The 24,658-nt window shown below is 56.2% G+C and overlaps 1 protein-coding gene across 3 annotated transcripts; it reads left to right on the top strand.

Annotated features, from left to right (window-relative positions):
• Nucleotides 1-278: 278 nt before the first annotated feature.
• PDGFB (platelet derived growth factor subunit B) lies at nucleotides 279-23,971 on the top strand. 3 transcript variants are annotated; one of them, XM_059936998.1, is made up of 7 exons: nucleotides 279-959; nucleotides 9,784-9,880; nucleotides 12,209-12,298; nucleotides 13,789-13,994; nucleotides 15,401-15,542; nucleotides 19,048-19,201; nucleotides 19,730-23,971. In XM_059936998.1, exons 1-6 carry the CDS (start codon nucleotides 897-899, stop codon nucleotides 19,173-19,175), a joined length of 726 nt encoding a protein of 241 aa, XP_059792981.1. In that variant the 5' UTR covers nucleotides 279-896; the 3' UTR covers nucleotides 19,176-19,201; nucleotides 19,730-23,971. The 3 variants fall into 3 exon arrangements, with proteins under 3 accessions (XP_059792981.1, XP_059792980.1, XP_059792982.1); XM_059936997.1 differs by having other exon boundaries at nucleotides 281-959; nucleotides 19,581-23,971; XM_059936999.1 differs by having other exon boundaries at nucleotides 285-959; nucleotides 19,051-19,201; nucleotides 19,581-23,971.
• Nucleotides 23,972-24,658: the final 687 nt, after the last annotated feature.

The following is a 24,658-nucleotide window of genomic DNA, read 5'->3' as shown; positions in this document are numbered from 1 at the left end:
TTCATTCCCGAGATAGGGATATTTTGCGCGCACACACAGACACACACGCGCAAAAAGGGGGAAAAAAGCCCACCCTCCAGCCTCGTTGCAAAGAGAAAGCCGGAGCAGCCGCAACTCGCAGCCCGCAGAGGACGCCCAGAGCGGCGAGCGGGCGGGCAGACGGACCGACAGACTCGCGCCGCGTCCACCTGTCTGCCGGGCCCGGTCCAGCGCGCAGCGGGCACGACGCGCGCGCGGAGCAGCCGTGCCCGCCGCCCGGGCCCCGCGCCAGGGCGCACACGCTCCGGCCCCCCCACCCGGCCCGGGCGGGAGTTTGCACCTCTCCCTGCCCGGGTACTCGATCCGCCGCTGCAAAGCCAACTTTGGAAAAAGTTTTTTGGGGGAGACTTTGGCTTTGAGGTGCCCAGCTCTGCGCTTTCCGACTTCGGGGGCCTTTCCAGAAAATGTTGCAAAAAACCTAAGCCGGCGGGCAGAGGAAAACGCCTTTAGCCGGCGAGCGAAGACGAACCATCGACTGCCGTGTTCTTTTTCCTCTTCGAGGTTGGAGTCCCCTGGGCGCCCCCACACGGCTAGACGCCTCGGCTGGTTCGCGACGCAGCCCCCCGGCCGTGGATGCTCGCTCGGGCTCGGGATCCGCCCAGGTAGCGGCCTCGGACCCTGGTCCCGCGCCCAGGTCATCCCCGACCCCCCAACGACGGAGCCCGGGCTGGGGGCGGCGGCGCCCGGGGGCCATGCGGGTGAGCCGCGGCGGCGGCTGCAGCGGCCTGAGCGCCTGATCGCCGCAGACCCGAGCAGAGCCCACCTCCCTCCCCAGCCCCCGCCCCCCACCCTGGCCGCGGGGGCGGCGCGCTCGGTCCACGAGTCCGGGGCCCCGCGGGGCCGGGCCCGGAGTCGGCATGAATCGCTGCTGGGCGCTCTTCCTGTCTCTCTGCTGCTACCTGCGTCTGGTCAGCGCCGAGGTGAGTTGCGACGGCGGCTGGGGCTGCTTCGCTTCATTCATTACCCCCGACCCCTACCCCCCTGATCGCCCCCTCCTTTCGCTGCAGTGAACTTTGGACCCATGCAGTCCCTGGGTCTGGCGCCGGGCGCTAGGTGACCTCCGAGGGCTGGGACGCGAGGTCCGGGAGGTGCCAGGCTCTAAGAGGAGGGGGCAGCGGTGCTTTTCTTTCCCAGGGGGGATCTCAGATCTCCGAGCTTTTAGGCGTCTGGCGACGGTGTGTGTGGTCCTGTCTCCCACCCCTCAGGAACCCGAGAATAAGCCCCCTCCTAGCCCAAGGGAGAGGGGTGGGGTGGTGCCGAGGCAGCAGGCAGCGCGTCCTCCCGAGCCCACTTCGGCTACAGCTTAGGTCCTGTCCAGGACCCGGCTTGCACGGGAGGTGCGAGCTCGCGCACCGGTGGTGGCAGCCACGCCAGTCTTCGGCGGGGGTTTCCTTCCCACCCTGGCTCCAGGTCCCGGTCGGGCTGGGTGCCCTCGGGGCCCGTGCAGGTCTTGCCCGGCCCCAGAGTGAGGTGCAGGAGCAGCCTGTGTCTTGGGCGCAGTGGGTGCCGAGAGAGGTTTTGGGCACTTGGGATTAGGGGAGGAGTGGGGGTCTTAGGGAATCCAGCCCCCGGGGCGGTGTGTGCCTGAGGTCGCGCCATACCTGCGCCCGCACCCTGCGAGAGAACGCACCTCTCTCCCCCGCTCGCAGGGTGCGGAGCGCGCCGCCTGTAAAAGCCTAGCAGAGCTGGGGTGTAAAAACGTCTGCGGGAGCTATCAGATTGTATGAGTCCCCCGCACCCCTCCCAGCCTCACGTAGCAGTGAGTTGGCAAGTCTACCCGGAATCCAGGTGGGAAAGGGGGCGGGGCAGGGAGGAAGCGCGAGGTGCCGGGGAGAAGAGGGCAGCGGGGAGCGCGGCGTGCCTGGGTCCCGTCCCGCCTCTGCTCGGCCGCGGCCGGGAGCCCGCACCTCGCCCGCTCCCGGGGAGGGCCGGCCCCTCTCGGCCTCCAACGAGGCGCAGGAAGGAGGAGGCGGCGGCGAAGGGGTTAAGGTGAAGAGCTCCGAGGCCGCGGCCGGGCCTTGGGCCGCCGCCAGCGCAGGTTGTTTTGACCACTGAGGAGCCGTCGCCGTCTCCTTTTGTTCTCGGGGCTCCTCGAGGGCCGCCGGCCGCCCGCCCTGGGGCCCCGCCCTTCCGCGGCCACCCCCCGCGGCCAGCACCCGGGAGGGAGGACGCGGGGCTCAGCCCGGCAGCCTACAGGCCCCTCCCGACGCCCCCTCCTCTCCGCTCCCGCAGCCCCCCGGGCCGCGTCCAGCTGTTGCGAAGGGGGGCGCCGGCCGGCCCCAGCTGCCGTTTTGCCTCGCCGCGGGGTCTGGGGGCTGGGCCCGGTGCCAGGGCGTCCTGGGAACGGCGGCGCCCCCGCCGCTGCTCTCCGCAGCCCACCCCGCCCGGCCCCCCGACTCGCTCACTCACCCCACGCATGCACACTCTTGGCCGGAGGCGATGCTGCGCTCCGGCGGGCGGGCGGGTGCGCAGAGCGACGGGCACGCACTACCGCGGCCGGGTCGCGCGCCCGCCGCCGCCACTCCCGTGCACACGCGGGGCACACGCGCGCGCACCGCATACACACGTACGCACGGCCCCCGAACACGCAGCCTGAGCACACGTGCGCGCACACCTACGCACGCACATAGGCACGCACGGCCTCTATACCCCCATGCACCAGGTGCCCACCCCCGCGCAACAGGTGAGCCCACCGTGGGCCTTGGAACCTAGTTATCTCTGCAGCGACCCCGTTTCCTTCCTGGGTCCTATGAGGGAACGGAAACAGGGACCCTCCCGTCAGGTCCCGGCTCCACAGCACCCACTGGTTTTTGCCTGGTCGGGTCAGCTCGAAGCCCCTCAAGCATTATCCTTCTGTGATTGCTTTTTAAAACCATGCTCATGTGGCCGAAAATGGGGGGCGCTGTGATGTCCGGAGCGTTTCTCCCTTCAAATAAGCCGTTCTTTGAACCTCCAAGACTGGATGACCCCGAATGGCTGAGGGGGTTTCCCACCCCTGACTGTTCTGTCCTCTCTGGGGATCCCAGCCCGCTCTGGAGAGGCTGGGTGACGGCTGGAGAAGGCCTTCCCAGGCCTGCCCTTTCCATTTCCAGCTTCATCCAGCGCCTCCTCCTCCTTTTCCAGAGCTCCGGGGGTATGTGTGTTTGCTGGGGAGGCTACGGCACGGAAGCTGGTGCCTTTCTCCTCACTTGAATCACAGCATCCTTGAACATGGCCTTCAGGAACCCACAGTTGTGTAGTGCTTCGCAGTTTACGAAGCAGTTTCCTGCAGAGCCTGAGTAAGTCTCAGGAGTCTCTGAGGGAGGAGACCTAAAGGGAAAACCTATTGACATGGGAGCCAGTCCAGGAAGGCTTGCTGGTGGAGGTCGCCTTGGGGTTGGCCATGTCCTTGGCACGCTTGTACTGAGCCTCAGGTGGACGCCTCAGCAGCTGGGAAGGAGGGATGGGGAGCTCTGAGGTGGGGCCTGGCTGAGGATTGGCTGAGGCCCATAAGGTCCCATCTCCATCAGCTGAGCTGGCTTCCGGAAGGGTGACTCTCCTTGTCATGTGATGTCTCTGGCCTCTGCACCCTTCTGCCGAGAAGGAGTGAAGGGGCCCGCAGACCTTCAATCACCCAGCTTCTTTCTGGTTTGCTAATGGTCTTAGGTAGTGGGAGACTGACTTGCTGCAGGTTAGGATCAAACAGAATTTGGGGGCTCTGGTGCAAGACCTAGGAACAGTGTGTGTGTACGTGAGAGAGAGCGATTGATTCAGCAGGAGTGTAAAGAGGTGCTTGCCATGGGCCTCATAAGTCCCTTTCAGAGTCTTCCCTCACTGCCTCCCCCATTGAAATGCCCTTCTAGCACAACTATTTTCATTTTCTGATTTATTTAGTTGTTTATTATGTGTTTTTCGTCACCAGAGTATAAACTCCACTAGAGAGCTTTCGTCCTGGTCACCACTGTCTCCCCTGCTTAGAACGGTGCCTGGCCCATGGTGCATAATCTGTAAATATTTGTGGAAAGGACAGGGAATCCTTGTGGGGGCGGGGAGGGAAGGACCAGACATGTGTCTAGGGCTTGCTAAGTGCTTTATAAACGCGGCCTCATTCAGTCCTCCCGCAGGGCAGCCCAACATAGCCATGCTGCCCTCCAGTAGCCATCTTCATTTGAGTCCCCCTGCATCGCTCCCTCCACCCACCCCCATCTTGAGAGACAAGCACTTCTTTCTTTTCCATGTCTTGGTACTTGGACTGCCAAGATTAGACTGGATAGAGAGAAAGAAACAGAAGGAAAATTGGATTGCAAAGGTTCTGGGTATCTTGAGCTGGGCCTCAGTTTCTACCACCTAAAAAAAAAAAATGAGAAGTTTGGATCAGCTCAGAGTTCCCCAAGAGCAGCAGAATTACCTGCCTTTTGAAAATGCAGATTCCTGGGCCCCACTCGGTGCTGGGAGTTGGGACCAGGGGTGGCTGGGGTCAGTGATTGCCATGCGCTGCCAGGATTGTAACTGCTGCCCTGGCCTCTCTCTTCCTGGTCTAACAGTTTTTCTGCTGGAGAGAGACTCGGGAGCCCAATGGGGGGCTGGGTTAACAGTAATAGCGGTGGGGGAGTGGGAGGGTCCCAGGAGCAATAAGGCAGGGAAATGCTAGGTGGGAAAGGCTGGTTCTGAATGGCTTCTGTGGTCTGCCCAGAGAAGGCTTCTTCAAAGGGCTTGGCTTTGGCATTGACTCTAAATCAGGCCTGAGACTCCCAGGCAGGCGGGCGCTCCAAGGCCTTCTCCCTCTGCCAGCCACTGACAACGCCCCTGCTTGCTTGGGCCAAGCCCGTGTTGTCTCCCTCAGCTGAACGGCAGGCAGGCTGGGGAGTGTATATCTGTGTGTACAGCTGGGGCCCAGGCAGAGGGTGGGGTCCAAGCCCCTTTAATCTGCCAGCCTGGCTGGGAGCAGGTAATTCACCTGGCCTCAGCTGGCTTGTTCCCTTCCTACCTTCCGCAGCTGACGTTAGGGGTGGGGTGGGGAGAAGGCTGTTTGCCTTGGCTCCCACAGCTGGCTGTGCCCCAGCTGCCTTCTTGCCACGCCCTCGCCCTGCCAGGAACCCCAGGCCTGAGATCTGGGGCAGCTTCATCAGGTGCCAGGCCTCCTTTCCTATCTCCGAGGGGGAGCTGCCCACGCTAAGGAGGCTTCTAGAACCTGTGCCTGGCTCCAGGCTGCTCACCCTCCCACACCTCGAGTAACCTCTGACCCCCAGCAGGTGCCCATGTGAGTCTCTCCCAGGGCATTGCATCCTGGAGCTGACCACAGGCTGAATTTGCCCACCTCTCAGCCACCCCCAGCCCCGGAAGGGACCCACCCACCAGCCCACACGGCCCCCGGGCAAGTGCCAGTGTGGGGCTCAGGTGTCATTTCCTGTGGCCCGGCACAGGGGATAATGCAAAGCCACATACTCTCCACCTACCCACTGTCATCCTCAAAAATGTCCTGCACTGCAGGCCCCGCGCATGCGTGCTGCTCGCTGCTGCCCTCAAGGCGCCACACTGAAGGAATGCATGGGGATCACAGCAGGGCTCATTAACTACCCATCATTTGCTGGCTGCTCTGCTAGGTGCGATTCCGCCTCCCAATAACGCCGCTGAGGTATTATTAGCCCCATTTAAAAGATAAAGAAGCGGAGGTTGTGTTAGTTTCTGCTGTATAACAAAGTGAATCAGCCATATGTATACATATATCACCATATCCCCTCGCTCTTGCATCTCCCTCCCACCCTCCCTATCCCACCCCTCTAGGTGGTCACAAAGCACTGAGCTGATCTCCCTGTGCTATTATACTCCAATAAAGATGTTAAAAAAAAAAAAAAGAAAGCAATTCCATTTATAATAGCATCAATAAGAATAATATACTTAGGAATAAAATTAACAAAAGGAGTGTAAGTTTTATACATTGAAAAGTACAAAGCATTGTTGAAAGAAATTTTAAAATATCTAAATAAAAAGAATGACATCCATGTTCATGGGTTAGAATAGTAAATACTGTTAAGATGGCATTAATCTTCAAACTGATCTACACATTCAACTCAATTTCTATCAAAATCCCAACTGGCTTCTTTGCAGAAATTGGCAATTCAGAATTCATAGAGTTATGCAACCATCGCCCATTACTTAATTTTAATTATACTAATATGCACCCAAAGAGAAATATAAGAATTTTAATAACAGCCCTATTCACAATAGCCTCAAAATGGAGACAACCCAAAAATATATCGAGTAAAACGTATAAATAAATTGTGGAATACTTATTTAATAGAATGTAAATGAATGAACCACTACTAAATACAGCAACCTGGATAAGTCTCACAAATGTAATGTTGAACAAAGAAGCCCATTACCAAAGAGAACATAGTTCAGAATCAGACAAACCTAACAGTAATAGAAAATGGGATAGTGGTTACCCTTAAAAGGAGTTGTGACTAAGAGGAGATGCAAGGAGAGCATCTCAGGTGCTGGGATGGTCTGTTTATTTCTCAAGGTATGTGTTTACTTTGTGAAAATTAATTAAGCTGTATACTTATGACCTCTGTACTTTAATGTGTGTATGTTGCACTTCAATAAAAAGTATGACTTAAAAAAAAAAGAAGCTGAGGTTTTAGGTTGTTAAAAGCCTGACTCCAAGAACCCAGGTTTCCCTGGCAGCTGAAGCCCTTGCTTTGTCTACTACAGAGCTTTTCCATCTCTTCACTGTGGATGTTTGGGACCAGAGAATTCTTTATTGTGGAGGCTGTCCTGTGCATAGAAGGATGTTTAGCAGCTTCACTCGCCTCCACCTACTAGATGCCAGTAGCATTCCTCTATTTATAACCACCAAAAATGCCTCCAGACATGACCAGTGTCCCCCGGGGGCCCACCCGCCCCTGACTGAGAACTGCTGCTCATGACCCCTGCAGGGTGGGGAGCTGGCAGGAACTGAGGTTAATGCCCAGGCAGCTCCATGGCGCTGGGACAGAGGGGCCCACTCTGCCACTTACGAGTCGTGTAGACCTGTAGCTGTTTCCTGAATTTTTCTAAGCCTCAACTTCCTCATCTGGAAGATGGGAATACAAAAAGCGCCAGCCTCTTGGGGTGGGTAGTGGGTACAGCATTTAACTCAGTGTCTGGCCTGTAGTTAGCACCTCACAGAAGTTAGCTGTGGTACTAGCGTCAAATCCAGGGGCTCTCAGGGTGTTCTGGGCATCTAGTGGCCAAATTACTGAAAGCACGTGCAGGAATGGCGTCTCTGCTTAGAGGAAAGTGGACTCTTTAGGAGGCAGTGTGCTTGGGGGGGGTGGTCCTCCTGGTGGAGGAGGGGGAGAATCATACAGGAGACAACTCCAGAGACAAGGGGAGAGTCCTTCATGCATTTTACCAGTATTTATCGAGCACCTACTGTGTGCTTCTCCCACCTCTCCTGTCTCTATCCTGGGCTCTTCCCCACTCAGCCTGGGAGATTGTGGGCTTGTTTCCATGAGACGGCATCTCCTTTGCATCATAGGCTGTGTCTGGGGCATCTGCTAGGTAGGCCTGTTTGGGAGTCTGCCTCCTCTGCCTTGGCCCGCAGCGGCAGCGGCAGACAGCTCTCCAGGGGGCAAGGAGGTCTTGGCATGAGTGCTATGTGCCATTTGGTCCTGGGCCTTTGGGCCCCTCTCCTGGGGGGTTAATTTAATCATTACTCCACAAGCAGCCTGGGAGACCTGGCTGGGGACCCCACCCTGGGCTTTCCTCTGCTGCTTCTCCCGGGACCCCCAGGCAGAATTAGAATTGAATCAAATGTCTTCAACCCCTTCAATTTGCAACTGAGAGCCAGGATCAGAGAGGGGCGGTGGCCAACCTGAGTTCACGGGGAGGTTAGTAGCGGGGGAGGTGAAATCCCGCTCTTTTGACTACCAGATCTGGGGCAGACAAAACCCTCAGGGGCAGTGGCCTGCCTTGGGCTTCACCGGAGACCAGCCGGCTGCTTTCCGTGTTCCGTGGGTTGGGTCCTGTGTCCACATTTGGAGACCACCAAAGGTGTGGTCTCTCTGGGTTGGAGGAGGCAGGCCACGTGGAGGTGGGAGAGGAAAGTGTGGGGCAGCTGAGTAGACATCCCTCCCCATCTCACACACGCATCCCCTGGTTTCCCGGCTGTGCCGTCGTGGACCCCAGCTCCCAGCCAAGCTTACTGCTAGACCCCCACCCTTCTCTCCCTCATACCTCCCGACCGCCCTAGGCACCAGGCAGGCTTATAAGCTCCACGTGCCAATGAAGAAACTCAGCTCAGAGCTCTCAAGGAATTTGCTTTAAGAGGGGACATGGCCACACTCCACCCTGGCCTTCTGGCTCCAGGGCTGACTCCAGTGGCCAGGCCCGCGTGTGGTGGGGTCCCTGGAGGAGGTGTTGATAAGTGATGAGGAGGCGGAGCTTTGGGGGAGGCTAGAACCTGATCAGTCACCGGGCTCCTAACAGACCTTTCGGGGAGCACCCCGGGGGGACTGGCCACGAGGCGGGGAGAGGGCGGCGTTCCTTCCTTGAGGCAGCCTGTGGGGAGCCTCTCAGCACTCCGGTCTTTGGAGTGTTCAGTGCACCAGCTGGAGCAGGGGCACCTCCCTTCTTCATCCAGGGAAACTGAGGCACAGACTTGTGTAACCCAAGGTCAGGCAGTAGTAAGTCAGGTCTGCTGAAACCCTCCCCAGGGGCTCCTCCCACAAGGCGGAGCCCTCCTGTGTGTTTACGTGTGCACGTGCATGTGTCTGCACGGGTGTGAGTTCGGACACGCAGCAGATCTTGCTCATATTCTTTGCCCAGAGGCACAAGAAAGAGGCCCTCACCTCTTTTTCAAGACCTTTGGCATCAGCCCCTCAGGTCTCCCTGGACCATGGGGGACGGGGCCGTGACATTCCTATGAGGGCTGCTCTCATATTATTGTAGGACCTGTGATTTCCCTGGAGGAAGCCCGGCTCCAAATGGGGCCTGTTAATGTGCTTATTAAGTTTCAAGTGTTTTTGGCAACAGGCCAGAGGGGCTCTAAAAATAGGGTTTGGTTGGGCATGGGGCACTGGTGAGCTTTCAGGTTTCCCGGCTGTATCTGAGGATTCCCTTCCCTCCTCTTTTGAGTGAGAGACTAAATAGATAACGCTAGTACATGTGGCCTCCTGAGACCATCCAACTCTTCAAGCATCTATTAAACACCTTGTGTACCCAGGTGGCTGCGGGTACAGGCTCTGCCATCAGAAAGATTTGGATTTGAATGCAGGTTCTGCTGATAATTGGCGGTAGGACTCCAACAAAGGATGTCGCCTATTTGAGCCTCTGTTTTTACCTCTGTCAAATGGGGATAATTCGATCTCCCATGACAAATGCTGGCTGCCTTTAGCTGTCAGGCGTGGAGGGGAAGCAGAGAGAAATCAGATTGTTGGAGCCTCCAGAACCTGTAGTGTGATGGGGAGACAGATACATACAATCAAATCTAACTTAAAGCAAGCTGAGGTTCTGTTTGGGGGTGAGGGGTGCAGATCTGAGCTGCATCTTAGAGGCTCCCGCAGGTTCTGGTCCTCGGCCTTTGTGCTCCTGGTTGTCAGGCCTGGAATCTCCGCCCCCCCCGACCCCTGCCTGCCCCTGGCCTGGCTGTCCATTTGTCCGTGGCCAAGGGGCCCTATGGGAACTTGCCATAGGAGGGAGTGTGTGTGTTGGGGGGAAGAGGGCCACGTCTGGGAAGCCCTTGCTCCCAGCTCACTTGGCCCCCCTGTGTCTGCCTGGCAGGGGGACCCCATTCCCGAGGAGCTCTACGAGATGCTGAGTGACCACTCCATTCGTTCCTTCGATGACCTCCAGCGCCTGCTGCACGGAGACTCTGGAGGTGAATTGAACCCTCGCCCGTGCTCTGGCCCTCTGCTGAGCCCTGGGGAGCCGGGCGGGCATCCCCGCTGCCAAGGGGGGCAGGGCATCTGGCAAGGGCATCCCCGCTCCCTTGGCATCCAGAGACCCAGAGGCCTGTGGCGGCCCCGCAGGGCTCGGCCACACCTGTCCCGGGCAGGGCTGAGTAGGCGGACGGGTTGCTACCTGGGATGTGGGGCGTGGCGGGAGAAGCTCCCACATGTGGCTCTGGCGGGGTGCAGAGGGCGGGGTGCCGAGAGGAGGGGGCAGGGAGAAGGTACCCAGGGCATCTGCGCCTCTGGGTGTGGACTCAGCCGGGGAGGGTGGTGCCAGAGGGGCCCTCTCCCTGCCCCTCTGGCCGAGGGCCCAGTCTCCAAGGTCTCCAGGGGACACCTGGCGCACACTAGTGGGCAGCCCTGCCCTTGCCCAAGAGTGCGCTCAGTGCATGGGCACGTGCTTGGTGGCACACACGTGGCGGGGCTGGCGGGCTGGGTCGGGAATGTATTTATAAACGCTGCCTTCAGAGCAAATTCCATTCTATTCTAACCTCTGGCCTGTTCCCTGGAGCCCTAGTCGGCAGCCCCCCTGCACCCCCAGCTCCCCTTCCCTCTGGGGTTTTGTCTCTTTGTCACTTTGTAATCCTTGCCCAGACTGCTATCTACGGGGGACAGCATTTCCTGCCTTTGTTTCCTCTCCCCGTTGGGCCCCTGGCTCCCTCTCAAAAGCATTCCCGGGCCCTTTCAAACCCGCCTGTGCTGGGGGCTGGCGAGGCAGGCGGGAGGGGGCCCCAGCTGGGCCCACCTATTGTTCACCAGGCCCCCCGCCCCACGTCTCCCACACCTCCCACCCCATGCCCGACTGGCCAGCCCTGGTCAACACAATGGGGCAACTTCCAAATTTAGCCTCTCTGCTGTTTCTTCCCAAGGCCCTTGGCCCTCACCCTCGGGCAGCCCCTGTGTACCCCGGGTGGGAGTCGGGAGCTCCGAGATGAGATTTTCAATAGCGGGCCTGTTTCAAGGCAACCGTGTGGCTATTTTTTCCTAATCAACTTAACCTTTCCACAAAGCACATCTTTTCCCCATCTCCTCCCCACCAGGGACATTCCAGAGACGGCAGAGAGAAAGGAAGGGAGTGAGGGGGACAGACAGACGTGCTGACGCAGGAGCAGTATGCTAGACGGAAAGGCACCAGTTATAGCACAGTCTCCTCCACACAGGACCCACCGGGAGCCTGCACGGATGAGCGGGGGGCTTTGTCACGGGCGGGGCCCGTGGGCCGGTGGGCTGGGGAGACAGCGGGAGCGTGAGGCGCTGCGTGCAGGGAGCAGGAGCTTGTCCTCAACCCCCGTAGTTTACTTGCTGGCGCTTCAGCCGTCAAGAGATAGAAGGGGCTGCCCGCAGTTCAGTGTGGAGCTCCAAGTCTTCTGCAACCCTCACTTCCCGCAGCCGCTTCCGGCCGCCATCTCTAGAGAGAGGAATGCCTCCAAGGGGTGCCAGTGATGCTGAGATGAGGGCCACCCAGGACAGAGAAGGGAGCTGTGGTTCGTGACTTTAGGAATAAATGGACAACATAGGGCAGAAGTGGGGCAAAAGGTTAGGGGGAGAGGCACAAACACGGTGAAAGACTGGGGGCTGGAGAGAGACCAGGGCCGAAAAGGGGGCAGGGCAAGGGCTCCCCCAACACCCCACCCACCGCCCCGCCAGGCCTGGCTCTTCACCCTGTCTCTGCCTTCAGCCTCCACCCCCATCCCTCTCCTTCCCTCCCTCTTCCCCGCCCAACTGGGCCATTGTCCGGGGCTCCGGAGGGGCTGTGTCCAGGGCATGCCGGTCCCCCCTGGGGATTCTGGGAATTTCTCCATTCAGCACTTCCTATGGGAACGCTGGGTGGAGGGGCGCTGGAAACTGGCCTTCAGAGCTCTGGGTCCTCACCCTGCCCTGGAGGCCAAGGAGGGTTCTCTTACAGTAGCAAAGGGGATGGGTTATTTTTAACTCCATTGACATGGGTTCTGTCCAAATATGTGGTTGAAGGGCCCGGAGTGGGGCTGATGATCCCTTGGCGATGCAGTCAGGGCCTCACCACCCTCTGAGCCCCATGGCCACCCTGGGGTTTGTCCGGAGGGGCCCCTCCTCGGAGCTGGGACCCTCGGGTTTACAGGGAGCCAGAAGGGGAGACCGTTTTCTGGAGTGGTGTGCCAGTGGGGGATGGGGAGGGAAGCAGTCCTCCCGCCTGCCCTGGAACCCGCATCGGAGCCCCCAGAGCCCTGGTCGAGCCAGCCAACGGTTTTCAGAGTGTGTCTGACCTCCTCTTACAGATGAAGACGGGGCTGAATTGGACCTGAATTTGACCCGGTCCCATTCTGGAGGCGAGCTGGATAGCTTATCCCGCGGGAGAAGGAGCCTAGGTAAGACTGAGGGTGAGAACGGTGGCCTCTCAAAGGTGGGAGCCAGGGAAGAATTGGGGATGCAGCCAGCCCGAGGCCGGAGGGCCTGCTCCTTCGCCCTGACACTGAGGACCGAGTGGAACTGAAGGAGCACAGCCATCCTTAAGTACCCTCTATCGAGGAGCTAAGCCATCATCCTCCCCTCCCCCAACACACACTGTTTTCTAAATATAGTTCGTTAAAACCTCATCGGTTCATTAGTTCAACCTTGGAGGTGGAGATTATTAACCCCATTTTATAGAGTTGAAAACTGGGGCCCAGAGAGGGTAAAAAAGCAGCTGAGGTCACACAGCTAGCAAGTGGTGGGGCTGGGATCCTAAGCGGCTCTTCTTGCTTGAACCCAGTGCCGCTGGCAGGCTGCATGTCTCCTCTGCAGTGAAGCGCTGTGCCTGTGACAGCAGGCGTGAAGCAAAAGAAGGTACAGGTCACTGGGTCCCGCAGAAGCTTTCTTAGGGAGGCAGGTGCCCGCTCCAAGCCCCTCTTCCTCTCTGCCCACCTGCAGTCCCCAAAATTCTGTAGACTGTGGCTGGGGGGCCCGCCACATAAGAGTCAGGTGGCCTGAGTTTCACTCTTTGCTCTGTGAATTTGGGCAGCTCATTTAGCTCTCCGAGCCTCAGTTCCTCTATATGTGAATAATGACAGATGACAGTCGCCCCAGCATTGACTGTAAGCCTGCTGTAGGCCAAGTTTCACATTCCTCCTTTGATCGGCAAGTACAGTATAGGAACTGTTATTTTCCCATTTCATAGGTGAGGAGACTGAGGCTTGAAAGAAGCAAAAACATAAGAATAGATTACAGTGTAAACAGCAATGTGAGAGTGGCTACAAGATAATACACAAGTAAGGGCCACATGCCGGGCAAACTCATAAATGTGTGAAATCATCGAATAAAATGGTTGAGGGCTGGCGGGAGGAAACTGACGTGGACCCCGCGCCAGCGCTCTCGGAATGATCTCACTTGATCCACAGTGGTTTTAGGGTGTAGATCTCATCATCCCCATTTTTATTTATTTATTTGGCTGCATTGGGTCTTCGTTGCGGTGCACAGACTTCTCATTGCGGTGGCTTCTCTTGAGGCAGAGCACGGGCTCTAGGCACTCGGGCTTCAGTAGTTGTGGCGCACGGGCTTAGTTGCTCCGCGGCATGTGGGATCCTCCCGGACCAGGGCTCAAACATGTCCCCTGCATTGACAGGCGGATTCTTAACCACTGCGCCACCAGGGAAGTCCCTGATCATCCCCATTTTGCACGTGGGGAAACTGAGGCCTCAAGCCTGTCAGCAGCCTGCCCAAGTCCCGTGGCTGGTAACCCTCCACACTGGGGTTGAAGGAGATGGGACAGGCCAGCGTTTCTGAGGGCGAGCAGTCCCAGAGGGGCTCCGCGCTGAGCTTTCCTGTTGGTGGGGCTTCTGGACAGGCCCACCACCCTGATGGAGGTCCCCGCTCCCTCCAGGTTCCCCGACAGTCGCTGAGCCAGCCGTGATCGCCGAGTGCAAGACACGCACCGAGGTGTTCGAGATCTCGCGGCGCCTCATAGACCGCACCAACGCCAACTTCCTGGTGTGGCCGCCCTGCGTGGAGGTGCAGCGCTGCTCCGGCTGCTGCAACAACCGCAATGTGCAGTGCCGCCCCACGCAGGTGCAGCTGCGGCCCGTTCAGGTACCCAGGCCTCGGCCAGCCTGGGGGGGGGGGGCGCGGGACTCGCTGACCAGGCTTCGGGGGGCGTCCAAAGGCCTTCCTGGCGGGCTCCGGGGCTCCGTCCAGAGAGGGCCGATCTCGAGAAGCTCCCTCCCGACAGGTGTGCAGAGGCCGCCCATGGGTCCGCTGAGGCCATCCAGGCTGCGGTGACCATGAGCCACAGACAAGCCCCCGGGGTGGGGCCGTACATAAAGGATGCTGCCTCCTCCTTTACAGGGATCAAATCCCCAAATGTCCCTGGAACAGACAGGTCCACAGACATATCGGACACTCAGAACGTTCTGGGCAGCTGTTCAACTTCCCTCAGAGATCTCCCCTCTTCAGGGCTCTCAGTTTTCTTCAATCCACACAGAGAGAGGCTCAGTTAGGTGCCCCAGCATCTTTAACACCCGCCCATCTCCCTTTGACAAGTCGTGTCTTTAGCAAGGAGGGCAGAGAGACCCCGTCCAAGCAACAGACCCTGCAAGAGCTGGGGCAGCCCCTAGCAGAGAGTCAGAATGCTGAATCCTGTCCCCTTTCTGGAAAGATTGGGTGTACGCTCTGACTCAAGGGAAATTTTAGAGTAGGGGCCATCCTGGGGAGCTCCTGGTCTCACATGCGGCAGAGCAGGGCCAGAGAAGTCTCAGCTGTCTTCTGATTTACGTGGAAAGGTTTCTGCACCCCTGGGGGCAGCCTCACCCACACACCAGCTCAGGCTGGGCCGAGCTGCTGCTGGGCGGTGGGCACGCCTCTCCAGGGCTCAGGACCGGCTGGTGCTCCCTACCTACTCTTGCCAAGTGCCCTGCCTGCCTCACCACACTCCCCTCCCCTATGGTCAGCCGTGGCCTTGCCTCGTGCCCGCCTTCCATCCCAGGCCTGGGCCTTGGGCCCAAGATTACCAATGTCACTTTCTACCCTGGCACCCACTGTCATGGTATCTCCTGTCCCCAACACTGCCAGCTCTGTGGATGGACACCTGACAGCTGACCTCCCCCTTCCCGCCTCCCTTCTGGATAAAGCCTCCCCCCACTTCCTTCCAGACAACCATCTCCCCGCCTCTGCTGCAGCCCCTGACCTTGGCTGGCGCTCAGGGAATGAGGACACCGCAGGCCCCACGCTTAACCGGGAAATGCCTTTCTCCCTCTCTGGGGGATCTGAGGGGGGCTGCCGGAGACCAGGTCAGGAGGGCTTGTTTTGATGGAAAAGCTACGAGAAGAGCAGAGGGCAAGGTCCTGCCATTGTTTGGGCCAAAGCGTCTACCCTGCTGCAATCCAGGCTTTCGAGGAAAGATCGCCACAGGGGATGCTGGGTGGCAGAGCCGGCAGGCAGCTCTCCCGGACCCTGCCTGTGTGGTCTTACGGAGGCACTTTGGTGGTTCTGTCCTCCAGGTAAGAAAGATTGAGATTGTGCGGAAGAAGCCAACCTTTAAGAAGGCCACGGTGACCTTGGAGGACCACCTGGCGTGCAAGTGTGAGACGGTGGTGGCACGACCCGTGACCCGAAGTCCCGGGAGTTCCCAGGAGCAGCGAGGTAACCGCCCATCCAGTGTCTGCCTCTAATTGCTCAGCCCCCTTCTTCTATGGCAGCTGCCGGGGGCATGCGGGGGGAATTGGATCTGGCATGCCCTGGTTAAGTTCACCTGAAGCTTTCCATGTCACTGAAAAAAATCCAGATTCCTCCCCTGCCTGGGAGGCCTTACGTGAGGATGTAGCCCCCGGTTGGCCCTCTGGCCTTGTTACCAACCCGTCCCGCTCACTTATGCCGCCCCAGCCAGGTTGGCCTGTTTGAGTGGCCAAGTAAGTTTCTGCCTCAGGGCGTTTCTTTGTACATGTCACTCTGGCTGAAATTCACTCCTCCTGGCCCTTCACAAGCCTAGCTCCCGCTCTTCACTTGGGTCTAAGGTCAGAAGTCACCTCCTCTGAGAGGTCTGCTGGCCGCCCCATCCAGAGCAGCCCCCATCCCAGTCTTGCTACCATAGCCCCCTACTTTGTTCTGTGAGTGCATGAAATGGTGGGAGGAACCATGGCCTGGATGAGAGAACACCCTAAGCATATATCGTAACCAGATATTTGACGACTTGTCCTGGGGAGGAGAAATCAAACTAATTCCTGGTAGCCTTGATGAGGGAATTAGGACCAGTGGGGGGGAAAATCACCAGAGAGAAATTTTAACTACATATATGCAAAAGCTGGTGAGCAGTCAGGAGTCCAAGATGGAATTGTCTGCCTTCTGAGGTGGTGAGTTCTGTATTCCTGGAGGTATGCAAGTAAAGGCTGGGCAACAATGTAGCAGGGATGTGACAGATAGGGTTCAAACGCACGGATAAGTTGGAACTGGAGTTCTGTTCCTGTCCTTAGATTTCATGCATTCACAATTTCAGGGGCAAGTTTGAGTTAAAGAGTTGAAAGGGACTAAAAAAATGGTCCAGTTGCCTCCTCTACATTTTATGGAGGAGGTGCCTGAGGTCCAGATAAGCTGAGGTCTTGCCCAAGGTCACACAGCCAGTTCCAGGTAGGGGCATAGCTAGAATTCAGGTATCCTGAAGTTCTGTTCTTGGCTCTTCCCTCACCCTGACAGCTGTCACTGGCTCTTAACTTGCCTCGTTTTTTTGTTTTTTTTTTAAGGATTTAAAATTTTTAGAGCTAGAGATGATCTTACAAGTCAGTCCTTCAGTGTTACTAATGGGGCTGCTGGAGCACAGAGAGGTTAAGGGACTTCATGAAGGTAGCAAAACGGCAAAGTTGAGCCTGGAACCCAGGTCTTGGAACATCTAGTTTTGGGTTCTTTTGACTGTATCTTGCTGCCTTTTCTCCCTCGAGGAGAAAAGTAAGGATCAAATGAGACTCCTTAAGTTAATAGGATTAGATGAGCATAAAAAAATCATGCAAGTGACTGTTTGGATTTTCAATAACTTTCTTTGGTTAGGGGACAGGACAATCTCACTGTCATTTCTTACTAACAAGCCTCCTGAAGACAGGGCCATCTCAGCCTCTTCCTCCTGTTCTAAGAGCTGAGCTGAGTCATGGATGACCTAGGAAGGCTGAGAATTTGACAGCTTCAAACTGACATGTTGTAAATTATTTGTAGAGTTAATATGGAGAATGACTGCTGTTCAGGAAACATTATATTCTTTTTTATGTTTAGAATGGGGTTCTTTTCCCTGCCTTTGTTTCATGTGATTTTCTGAACCAGTTTCTTAGGAGGCATGTTCAACCACTTGATATGTAGGTCTTGCCATTTTAGTTTCAGCATTTTGGCCCTGGGTGACAGTTCCTGTGGCAGCTGGTGGTGTGGCACGTGTGATAGTCAGTGTCAGACCTCCTGGGCTCAAATCTCTGCCCTGTCACTTATGAGCTGAGTGATGACCTTGAGCTTGCTCAGGCTTTTCCCAGCCCAGCGTCCTGCTGATGGCCCTGTCTCTGGCCCTTCAATGGCCCTCTCAGGCAGCCTCCCTCAAGGGGGACCTGAGACCCCACTGAGTCCCTAAATTTCCTACTTGTAGCAGTGGGGTAACTGCCTCATGGGAGCCTGTGTCTGTGAGGTGGGAAGTCAGGTGTTGGCCCCAAAGTAGCTGGGTGGGCTGGGGAGAACTCTGAAGGCTCCCAGGAAGAGGCAGGCCTTGAGCTTGGCAGAGAAAACTTTCATTGCTAGGGTGTCTACCTAGGAGCCCAGGAGGAAGAGAGACATAAGTGCTAATCTTGACCAAGACTGACAGGCACTGTGATTTACAGCCCAGTGGTTGAAAGCATGGATTCCAGAGGCAGATCCCTGCATTCAAACCCCAGACTTTCTGTCTCAGTTTCCTCATCTGTTAACTGTACAAACCTATACCTGCTGTGAGGATAAATAAGCTTAGAACTTTGACAGGTGCGTGCTAGCTAAGGGTTTCTGGCGATTTCCATGTATTATCTCCTAAACCTAGGGGGCCAGGGCTGCTGTTCTCAGTTTTAAAGATGTGGGAATTGAGGCACAGAGAGTGTATGTGACTTTCCCCAAAGCGTACAGCTAACACCTGGGAGAGCCCAGTTTGGACCCAGGTGGTCTGGCCCGCCCCACTGTACTGCCTCTCGGAGTGGCTAGGGCCAGGCAGACGACAGATACAACGGAGGGAAAGGCCCAGGTCAGTGGTGGAGGGGTGTGGTTATGCCCGAAGCCTAGTGGCTCCCCCATCCCATGACCGGAAGAGGCTGAGGTTGGTGGGAGGAAACCTCAGTAGGGGGTCAAAGGAAGGAAAAAAGAAACAAGTGAATAAGAGCAGCTGCTATTTACTGATCACTTCTCTAAACTTAGTGGCTTAAGTCAATAGTCATTTTCTATGCTCTCTCCTGTCTGTGGGTTGACTGCGCTCAGCTGGGTGGTCCTGGTGGCATCTCTTGCAGTTGCAGTCAGTTATCTGGAGGCTGCACTAGGAGAGCTGGGCCTCTGTCCCTCTCCCTGAAGTCCAGGGCCTCTCCTCCCCATGTGGCTCCCACGTGTGGCAACCCCAGCAGGCAAACCAGACTTCTTATGTGACAGCACGGGGTTCCCCAAAGTGCAAAGGTGGGAGCTGCCAGGCCTTCTTAAGGCTCATGCCTGGAACTGACCAGCACCAGTCTGCCTCCTTAAATTGGTTAACAGATCCAAGTCCAGTCCAGGTACAAGGGGCGTGGAAATCAGGGGCACATCAGTGGGGTAATGACAAAGAACTTGAGGCCGTAGTTCATCTGCTCCCCTCTGTGTTTGCCAGCATATTGTCAGTTATTCCTTCTACTAGTCCTATGAGGTGGGCAGTTTGTTATCCCCATTTCACAGATGGGGAAGCAGAGGCACAGAATGGTTCAGTAATTGTCCCTAAGGTACAGCTGGTGAGCGGTGGAGTTGGGACTTGAACCCAGGAGGTCTGGCTGGGTTCAAATCTAGACTCCCCTCCCAACCCTTCTCTTACCCCAGAGGATATGGGGAGGTTCTGTGGCAGGCCTTAGTCAAGGGGGATAGACACCCCCAAATCCCTGCCAGTGTTCATCCACCTGCTAACCAGACCTTTCTTTCTCTCAAGTAGCCAGGACGCCCCAAACTCGGGTGACCATTCGGACGGTGCGAGTCCGCCGGCCCCCCAAGGGGAAGCACCGGAAGTTCAAGCACACTCATGACAAGAAGGCGCTGAAGGAGACCCTTGGAGCCTAGGGGCATCTGCAGGAGAGTGCGGGCAGGTGAGGGCCCAGCGGGGAAACTGAGGCCCAGCACCCTGTGTTCCTTCTCCCGGCCTGTGGCTTTGGCTAAGGAAGGGGCGGGGGGAGAGGCATTTTCCTGTACCAAAGCCAGGCTCTAAGCCTTGATCTCCTCTTCCAGTTATCAATGGAGTTTTTCCACGGCACAGGTTGGGTGAGGGGCTTTAGGGACCCCTGCCCAGCTGTGTCTCAGTATGCCCTAAGAGAATGGGCAGTCTAAACCTCAAATCTTCCAGCCCTGAGCGCTGCTGGAAATCAGGGGCAGCTGGTCGACCCCAGCTCCCTGCCCCTGGTTGCCTGTAAGAGTGGGATGGAGCCCTAGGCTGTTTCTGATCCCCGTGTCCCTCTGCTTGGCCTACAGGGTTATTTAATATGGTATTTGCTGTATTGCCCCCATGGGGTCCTTGGAGTGATAATATTGTTCCCCTCGTCCGTCTGTCTCGATGCCTGATTCGGACGGCCAATGGTGCTTCCCCCACCCCTCCACGTGTCCGTCCACCCTTCCACCAGTGGGTCTCCCCTCAGTGGCCTCCAGCATCTTGCCCAGAAGCTCAAGAAGGAAATGAAGGACCTGGACTCCATCGCTGTCTTCCTCTCCTGACCTGGAGAAAATGGGATGAAAGTGCAAGAGAGACTGATGGGGTCGCTGTTGGGGGAAAGGAGCTTCCTTCCCCAGCGCTGTGGACTGGCCTGAAACCCTGCACGTGGGCCTGAGGACCTCTCAGCATGGCCTGCCTGGTCCCTGGACCCGCAGCCAGCTCCAATGGGAGCACCCCCAGGCAGGCCAGGGTACTCGTACTCCTGTGGCTGAGACCGTGTTGGGGAGCATAGACTGGAGAAAACCCCCTCCTGCAATGCCCAGGCCCGGTCATCTCCCCTTGGTTACCTCTGCTCACAGTGGCTTCTTTTCATATTATACGTTTGAATTCTTTGAAGATGCGGACTCCTCCAGGCAAGTGTGGCCAGAGCACCAGGCAGCCAAGTGCCCTCTCAGACGGGTTAGAGATGAAGTTTGCTCCGGAGGTGGATGGAGATGGTGACCTGGGCATGCACTGCCTCCTTCCACTCCCCCTGTTCACTTTTTCCTCTGTTTCATCTCTCTACCTCCACCCTGTGTCTCCTCCTGTCCTGACCCTTCAGTCTGCTCCACCAAGGGGCTCTTGGACCCCTTATTGAGGCCGCAGATAACCCCAGTCACTGCTCTGTAGGACAGAAGACCAGGGCCCAGGGCAGCAGGGGGCCTGCCTGTCGTATCCCAGCCCAGCCAAGACTGCCCTGTAAGGTTGTACAGGGTGTGCACTGCACAAGGGCACCGCATGCAGGGAGCACAGGTCACACACAACCGTAGACATGGCCAATTTGTATATTTATTATGACAATTTTTTGGCAGATGGAGGTAAAGTGTCTTGAGGAAAGGGATCCTTGTCCTAATTGACACAAAGGCTCTGTGTGGACTGGCTGTGCCTCTGACCCAGCCCACGACTTGGAGCGGTCAGACAGGACTGAGCCCTTGGTGGGGGACAGGGGAGCAACACTTGTCCCTGTGGCCTCCGTTTCCCCAAGTCCTCAGCTCAAGCAGTCTCCCCTTTAGGCGGGTGTGAAAAACCCAAGAGAAAGTCTCCAAGGGTAGGGGGTAGCCCTTGCTCCGCCCCTGCACACGCCCCTCTTCTTAGATCTTTTTGAGTTCCATCTCTGGTGGCTCCTCCCAGGAAACCAGCTCTTGGGCTGGGAGTGGGGGAGAAAAGGGAAAAGATCCCCAGGGCCCCCTAGGGGTGGGGTCTGAGCTCCCACCTCCCTTTCCACCTTCTACTGCACTTTCCCCCCTCCCCCCATCTCCCAAATCTGCTTCCTTCAGTTTGTAAAGTCGGTGATTATATTTTTGGGGGCTTTCCTTTTATTTTTTAAATGTAAAATTTATTTATATTCCGTATTTAAAGTTGTAAAAAAAAAATAACCACAAAACAAAACCAAATGAATCCGCCAGAGATCTGTCTGTTGGCACTGCATGTGACAATTACCCTTTGCGCATTGGCAGGATTTGCCGACAGCTTACGACGGGTTCCTCTGGCTCTGGGAGACTCAGGCGCAAACTCAGGCGCGCGCGTCCGCGCACACACACACGTTTACACATGCATGCGCACACGCCGGCCCGCTGCTCTGAGCAAGGCCTCTGTCTGGGAGCCGGTGAGAGCCAGACAGCCCACTCTGTATGGCTTGGTCCCGCTTGCAGCTCCTGATACCTGGACCCCACGTCCCTGTGCTTGTTACTGGTAGTGACAAGAGATGGGTTTCTCCAGCCTGAGGGTCTCCACAAGGGAAACGGATCCTCAGCATCATGGGGTGGGACTGGCTGTGGGGAGGGGCTACCCAGCGTGGGAAAGGCTGGAGGAGGTCCTGGAGGGGCCGTGGGGTTTAGAAGGAACACAGCTGAAAGTTGGGGCTGGGGTCTGATCTTGGCTCAGCCCTTAGCCGGCTGTGTGGCCTTGGGCAAGTCATAGCCCCTCTCTGGTCAGAATACCATCTGAAACAGAAGAAGAAGGCCAGGAGACCTGTGGTCTCCAAGGTCCAGCTGTGTGGTTCTGTGCTTCCCCTCATCCACGAAGACTTGGGTCTGATTCCATGAAAAAGATGCTAGATGTATTCTGGGTCTTACCTGCTGGCAGACTAGCGCTGACGGGGAAACCTAAGAGGTGGAGAATCTGACTCATCATACGGACAATCTAAAACTGAAACCATTTTGCCCCTGGAAGTAGTGAGCTCCCTGTCACTGGAAGTATGTAAGTGGCAGCTGGGTGACAAGTTGGCTGAGGTTAAACTGAATAACATTTGGGCTCCCCGTGATTGATTGATTGGTTGATTGATAGACTGACTGACTCATTCATTCATTCACTCACCTTGATCCCCTACCATGTGTCTGTCTTTACCAGGGGCTTTTATAGCAATTTGGTGTAAATTCATCCTGTGATTCATAGCCCGATGCTTGAGGTGGTGGTGGTAGGCAGTGCCGATCAGAGGGATTTACCTGAAAACTCCTACCCCCTCCTGCCCGACCTGTCTGTAGGACCCTCCCCATTCCCCAAACCCCCAGGGTTCTGGGTTCCAGGGCACTAGAGAAGTCTCAGGCTGGGAGGAGGAGGGGATGGAATTTAGAGGGCAGCTAGGGGGCCAGTGCATGTGGCATCTTGGCATCTGCAAACAGCTGTGCTGTTCCATGGATGGCTGCAGGAACTTCCTGGGTGAAACGGGCAGAGCTGCCTGCATCTTTCCCTTTCCCGGACACCATCCCAGGCAGGTGCCAAACCAGGCAGCAGCAGTGTCCAGCCTGTAGGCCTCCAGGGTCCTGGTGGGCCCTCTCTGGGCTTTAGAACCACCAACCTAAAATGGCATTCTTCCAGAATCCCTTCTGCTGGGAACAAGGCATTCCCTTCTTCATCCCTTTTTCTGCCCTGTTGGCTGTAATACAGGCATGATGTCTGGCACTTAAGCAGCCATCTTGAGCACTGAGGTGAAGGCCAAATGCTGAGATTGGTGGAGCACAGTGGAAAGGGCTGGGGTCCCTGACACCTGACTGACTAGCTCAGGAGTTTTTACATAAGAAAGGAGGAAATACCTCTATTTGAGCTACTCTTATTTGGGGTTTTCTGTCCTTCGTAACCCAACCCAATCCTAATAGCCCCATTCACTCTGGGAAAGAGATGATGTGGCCTCCACGCTGGTCCATTTATCTTCCACAATCCTTGGGTGCTTAGCATCATATTATGAACTCTCCTTTATTCAAGGCCCACTCAGATGTCAGATCTCACTGCCCCCTGCCCTCCCCACCCACCCCGCCCCGCCTAGGAGCCTTCTCTGTCCCAGCCAGCAATCCTCCTCTCTCAACTAGAGCAGAACTGTAGCCCTCTTTGGAGGCTTAACGTCGACTGCCTCCATAAAATAACAAAATGATGGCCTCTTTCGCTTATAAAGTAAAATATCTATAACCTCTTAATACTCTCAGGTTTGTTTTCAGGAATGGAGGAGAAAATGAAGGGCAAAGTGATGGCAAACAGGCTTAGAGAGATTAAGTGACCTGCCGAAGACCACATAGCTCCTGAGTGGCTGGATCCCAACCCCATCCTCCTCTGCTGACACCACATCTGGTGTGTTTCCACTGTTTTGTAGCATCAGACCAGGAACCCCAGAATCCTAACACCTGTACATATCCTGGGGTATAGTCCTGATTCAGGCATGTAGTTACCATGTGATCCTAGGAAAGTCACTGCTCCTTCCAGATCTCAGCCTTTCCTTCGGGCCTTCGTGCAAGTGTCAACCCACCAGTGAGGCTTGCCCTATCTGACCTTTCCAAAAGAGCAGACACCTGTCCCATAGCCCTCCTTTCTTACCCGCTTTATTTATCTCCATAGGACTTATCCTCTTTTGGCTCACTCTGCAGGTATAGTTGACCCCTGAACAACACGGCGGTTAATCCACATATAATTTATAGTCAGCCCTCCCTATCTGCCTTTCATCCACGTTCCTCCTTATCCATGGATTCAACCAACTACGTACTACTGTAGTATTTACTATTGAAAACTATCTGTGTATAAGTGGACCCACACTGTTCAAACCTGCATTGTTCAAGGGTCAACTGTACATCTTTCCTGTCTCCTCCCTCCCCGCATGGAGCTATTTTGTTCACCTCTCTGTCCCCAGAGCCTAGAAGAGTGCCTGGTACATAGTAGGTGCTCAATAAATGCCTGTTGAATGAATGAACATGAAGGTCTGTTATTGGAGCAATCAAGTGTGTCTGCCCCATGTCTCAGCTTGCCTGGCTGATCTTCATCGCACATGCTGTGGTGTGGCTGGGAAATTGCACTGACTACAGATGAGATATTTCAACTTCTCAGCCAGCTCCATGCTTAGTGCTGCATCTTCCTTGATTGGAAGATCCTTGAGAGCTGGGGTCATGTCGAATCCATCTTCTAAACTATCCAGCCATCGTCTCTCTCCATATCTACATCTCTCCATCCATCTATCTATCCGCCCACCTACCCTTCCATCCATCTACCTATCCTTCACCCATCCATCCACTCACTCATCCATCCATCCACCCATCTATCTGTCCATCCATCCACCCATCCACACACCCATCCATCCATCTGTCCATACATTCATCCATCCACCCACCCATCCATCCATCTACCCATCCATCTACTCTGCCATCCACCCATCTCCCTCCTTCCTCCCCTATTTCTCACTTTTACCATGTCCCAAGCTCTGTACTTGCCACCTCATTTTATTACCTTCCGAGGAGTGTGGTGCCAGTGAAGAGAACAGAGGTTTAGCACAGAACACAACTAGCCCCATCCCAGCAGCGCTAACCCCACTGCATGGCCTTATAGAGCAGCTGCACAAGTTAGAGACACTAGAGCCAAGCACTTCTCCTGGCACGTGCCTCAC

This window comes from Balaenoptera ricei, chromosome 10, assembly GCF_028023285.1.
Source record: "Balaenoptera ricei isolate mBalRic1 chromosome 10, mBalRic1.hap2, whole genome shotgun sequence".
Classification (NCBI taxonomy): domain Eukaryota; kingdom Metazoa; phylum Chordata; class Mammalia; order Artiodactyla; family Balaenopteridae; genus Balaenoptera; species Balaenoptera ricei.
The sequence above is the reverse complement of the archived record's forward strand: the minus strand, read 5'-3'. Positions and strand labels throughout refer to the sequence as shown.

Excerpts from the sequence above, each read along its gene's own strand:
- PDGFB (XM_059936998.1), top strand. The coding sequence starts at position 897 with ATGAATCGCTGCTGGGCGCTCTTCCTGTCTCTCTGCTGCTACCTGCGT. Across the intron at positions 960-9,783 it reads TGCGTCTGGTCAGCGCCGAG|GGGGACCCCATTCCCGAGGA; the intron begins GTGAGTTGCGAC and ends TCTGCCTGGCAG. Across the intron at positions 13,995-15,400 it reads TGCAGCTGCGGCCCGTTCAG|GTAAGAAAGATTGAGATTGT; the intron begins GTACCCAGGCCT and ends TCTGTCCTCCAG.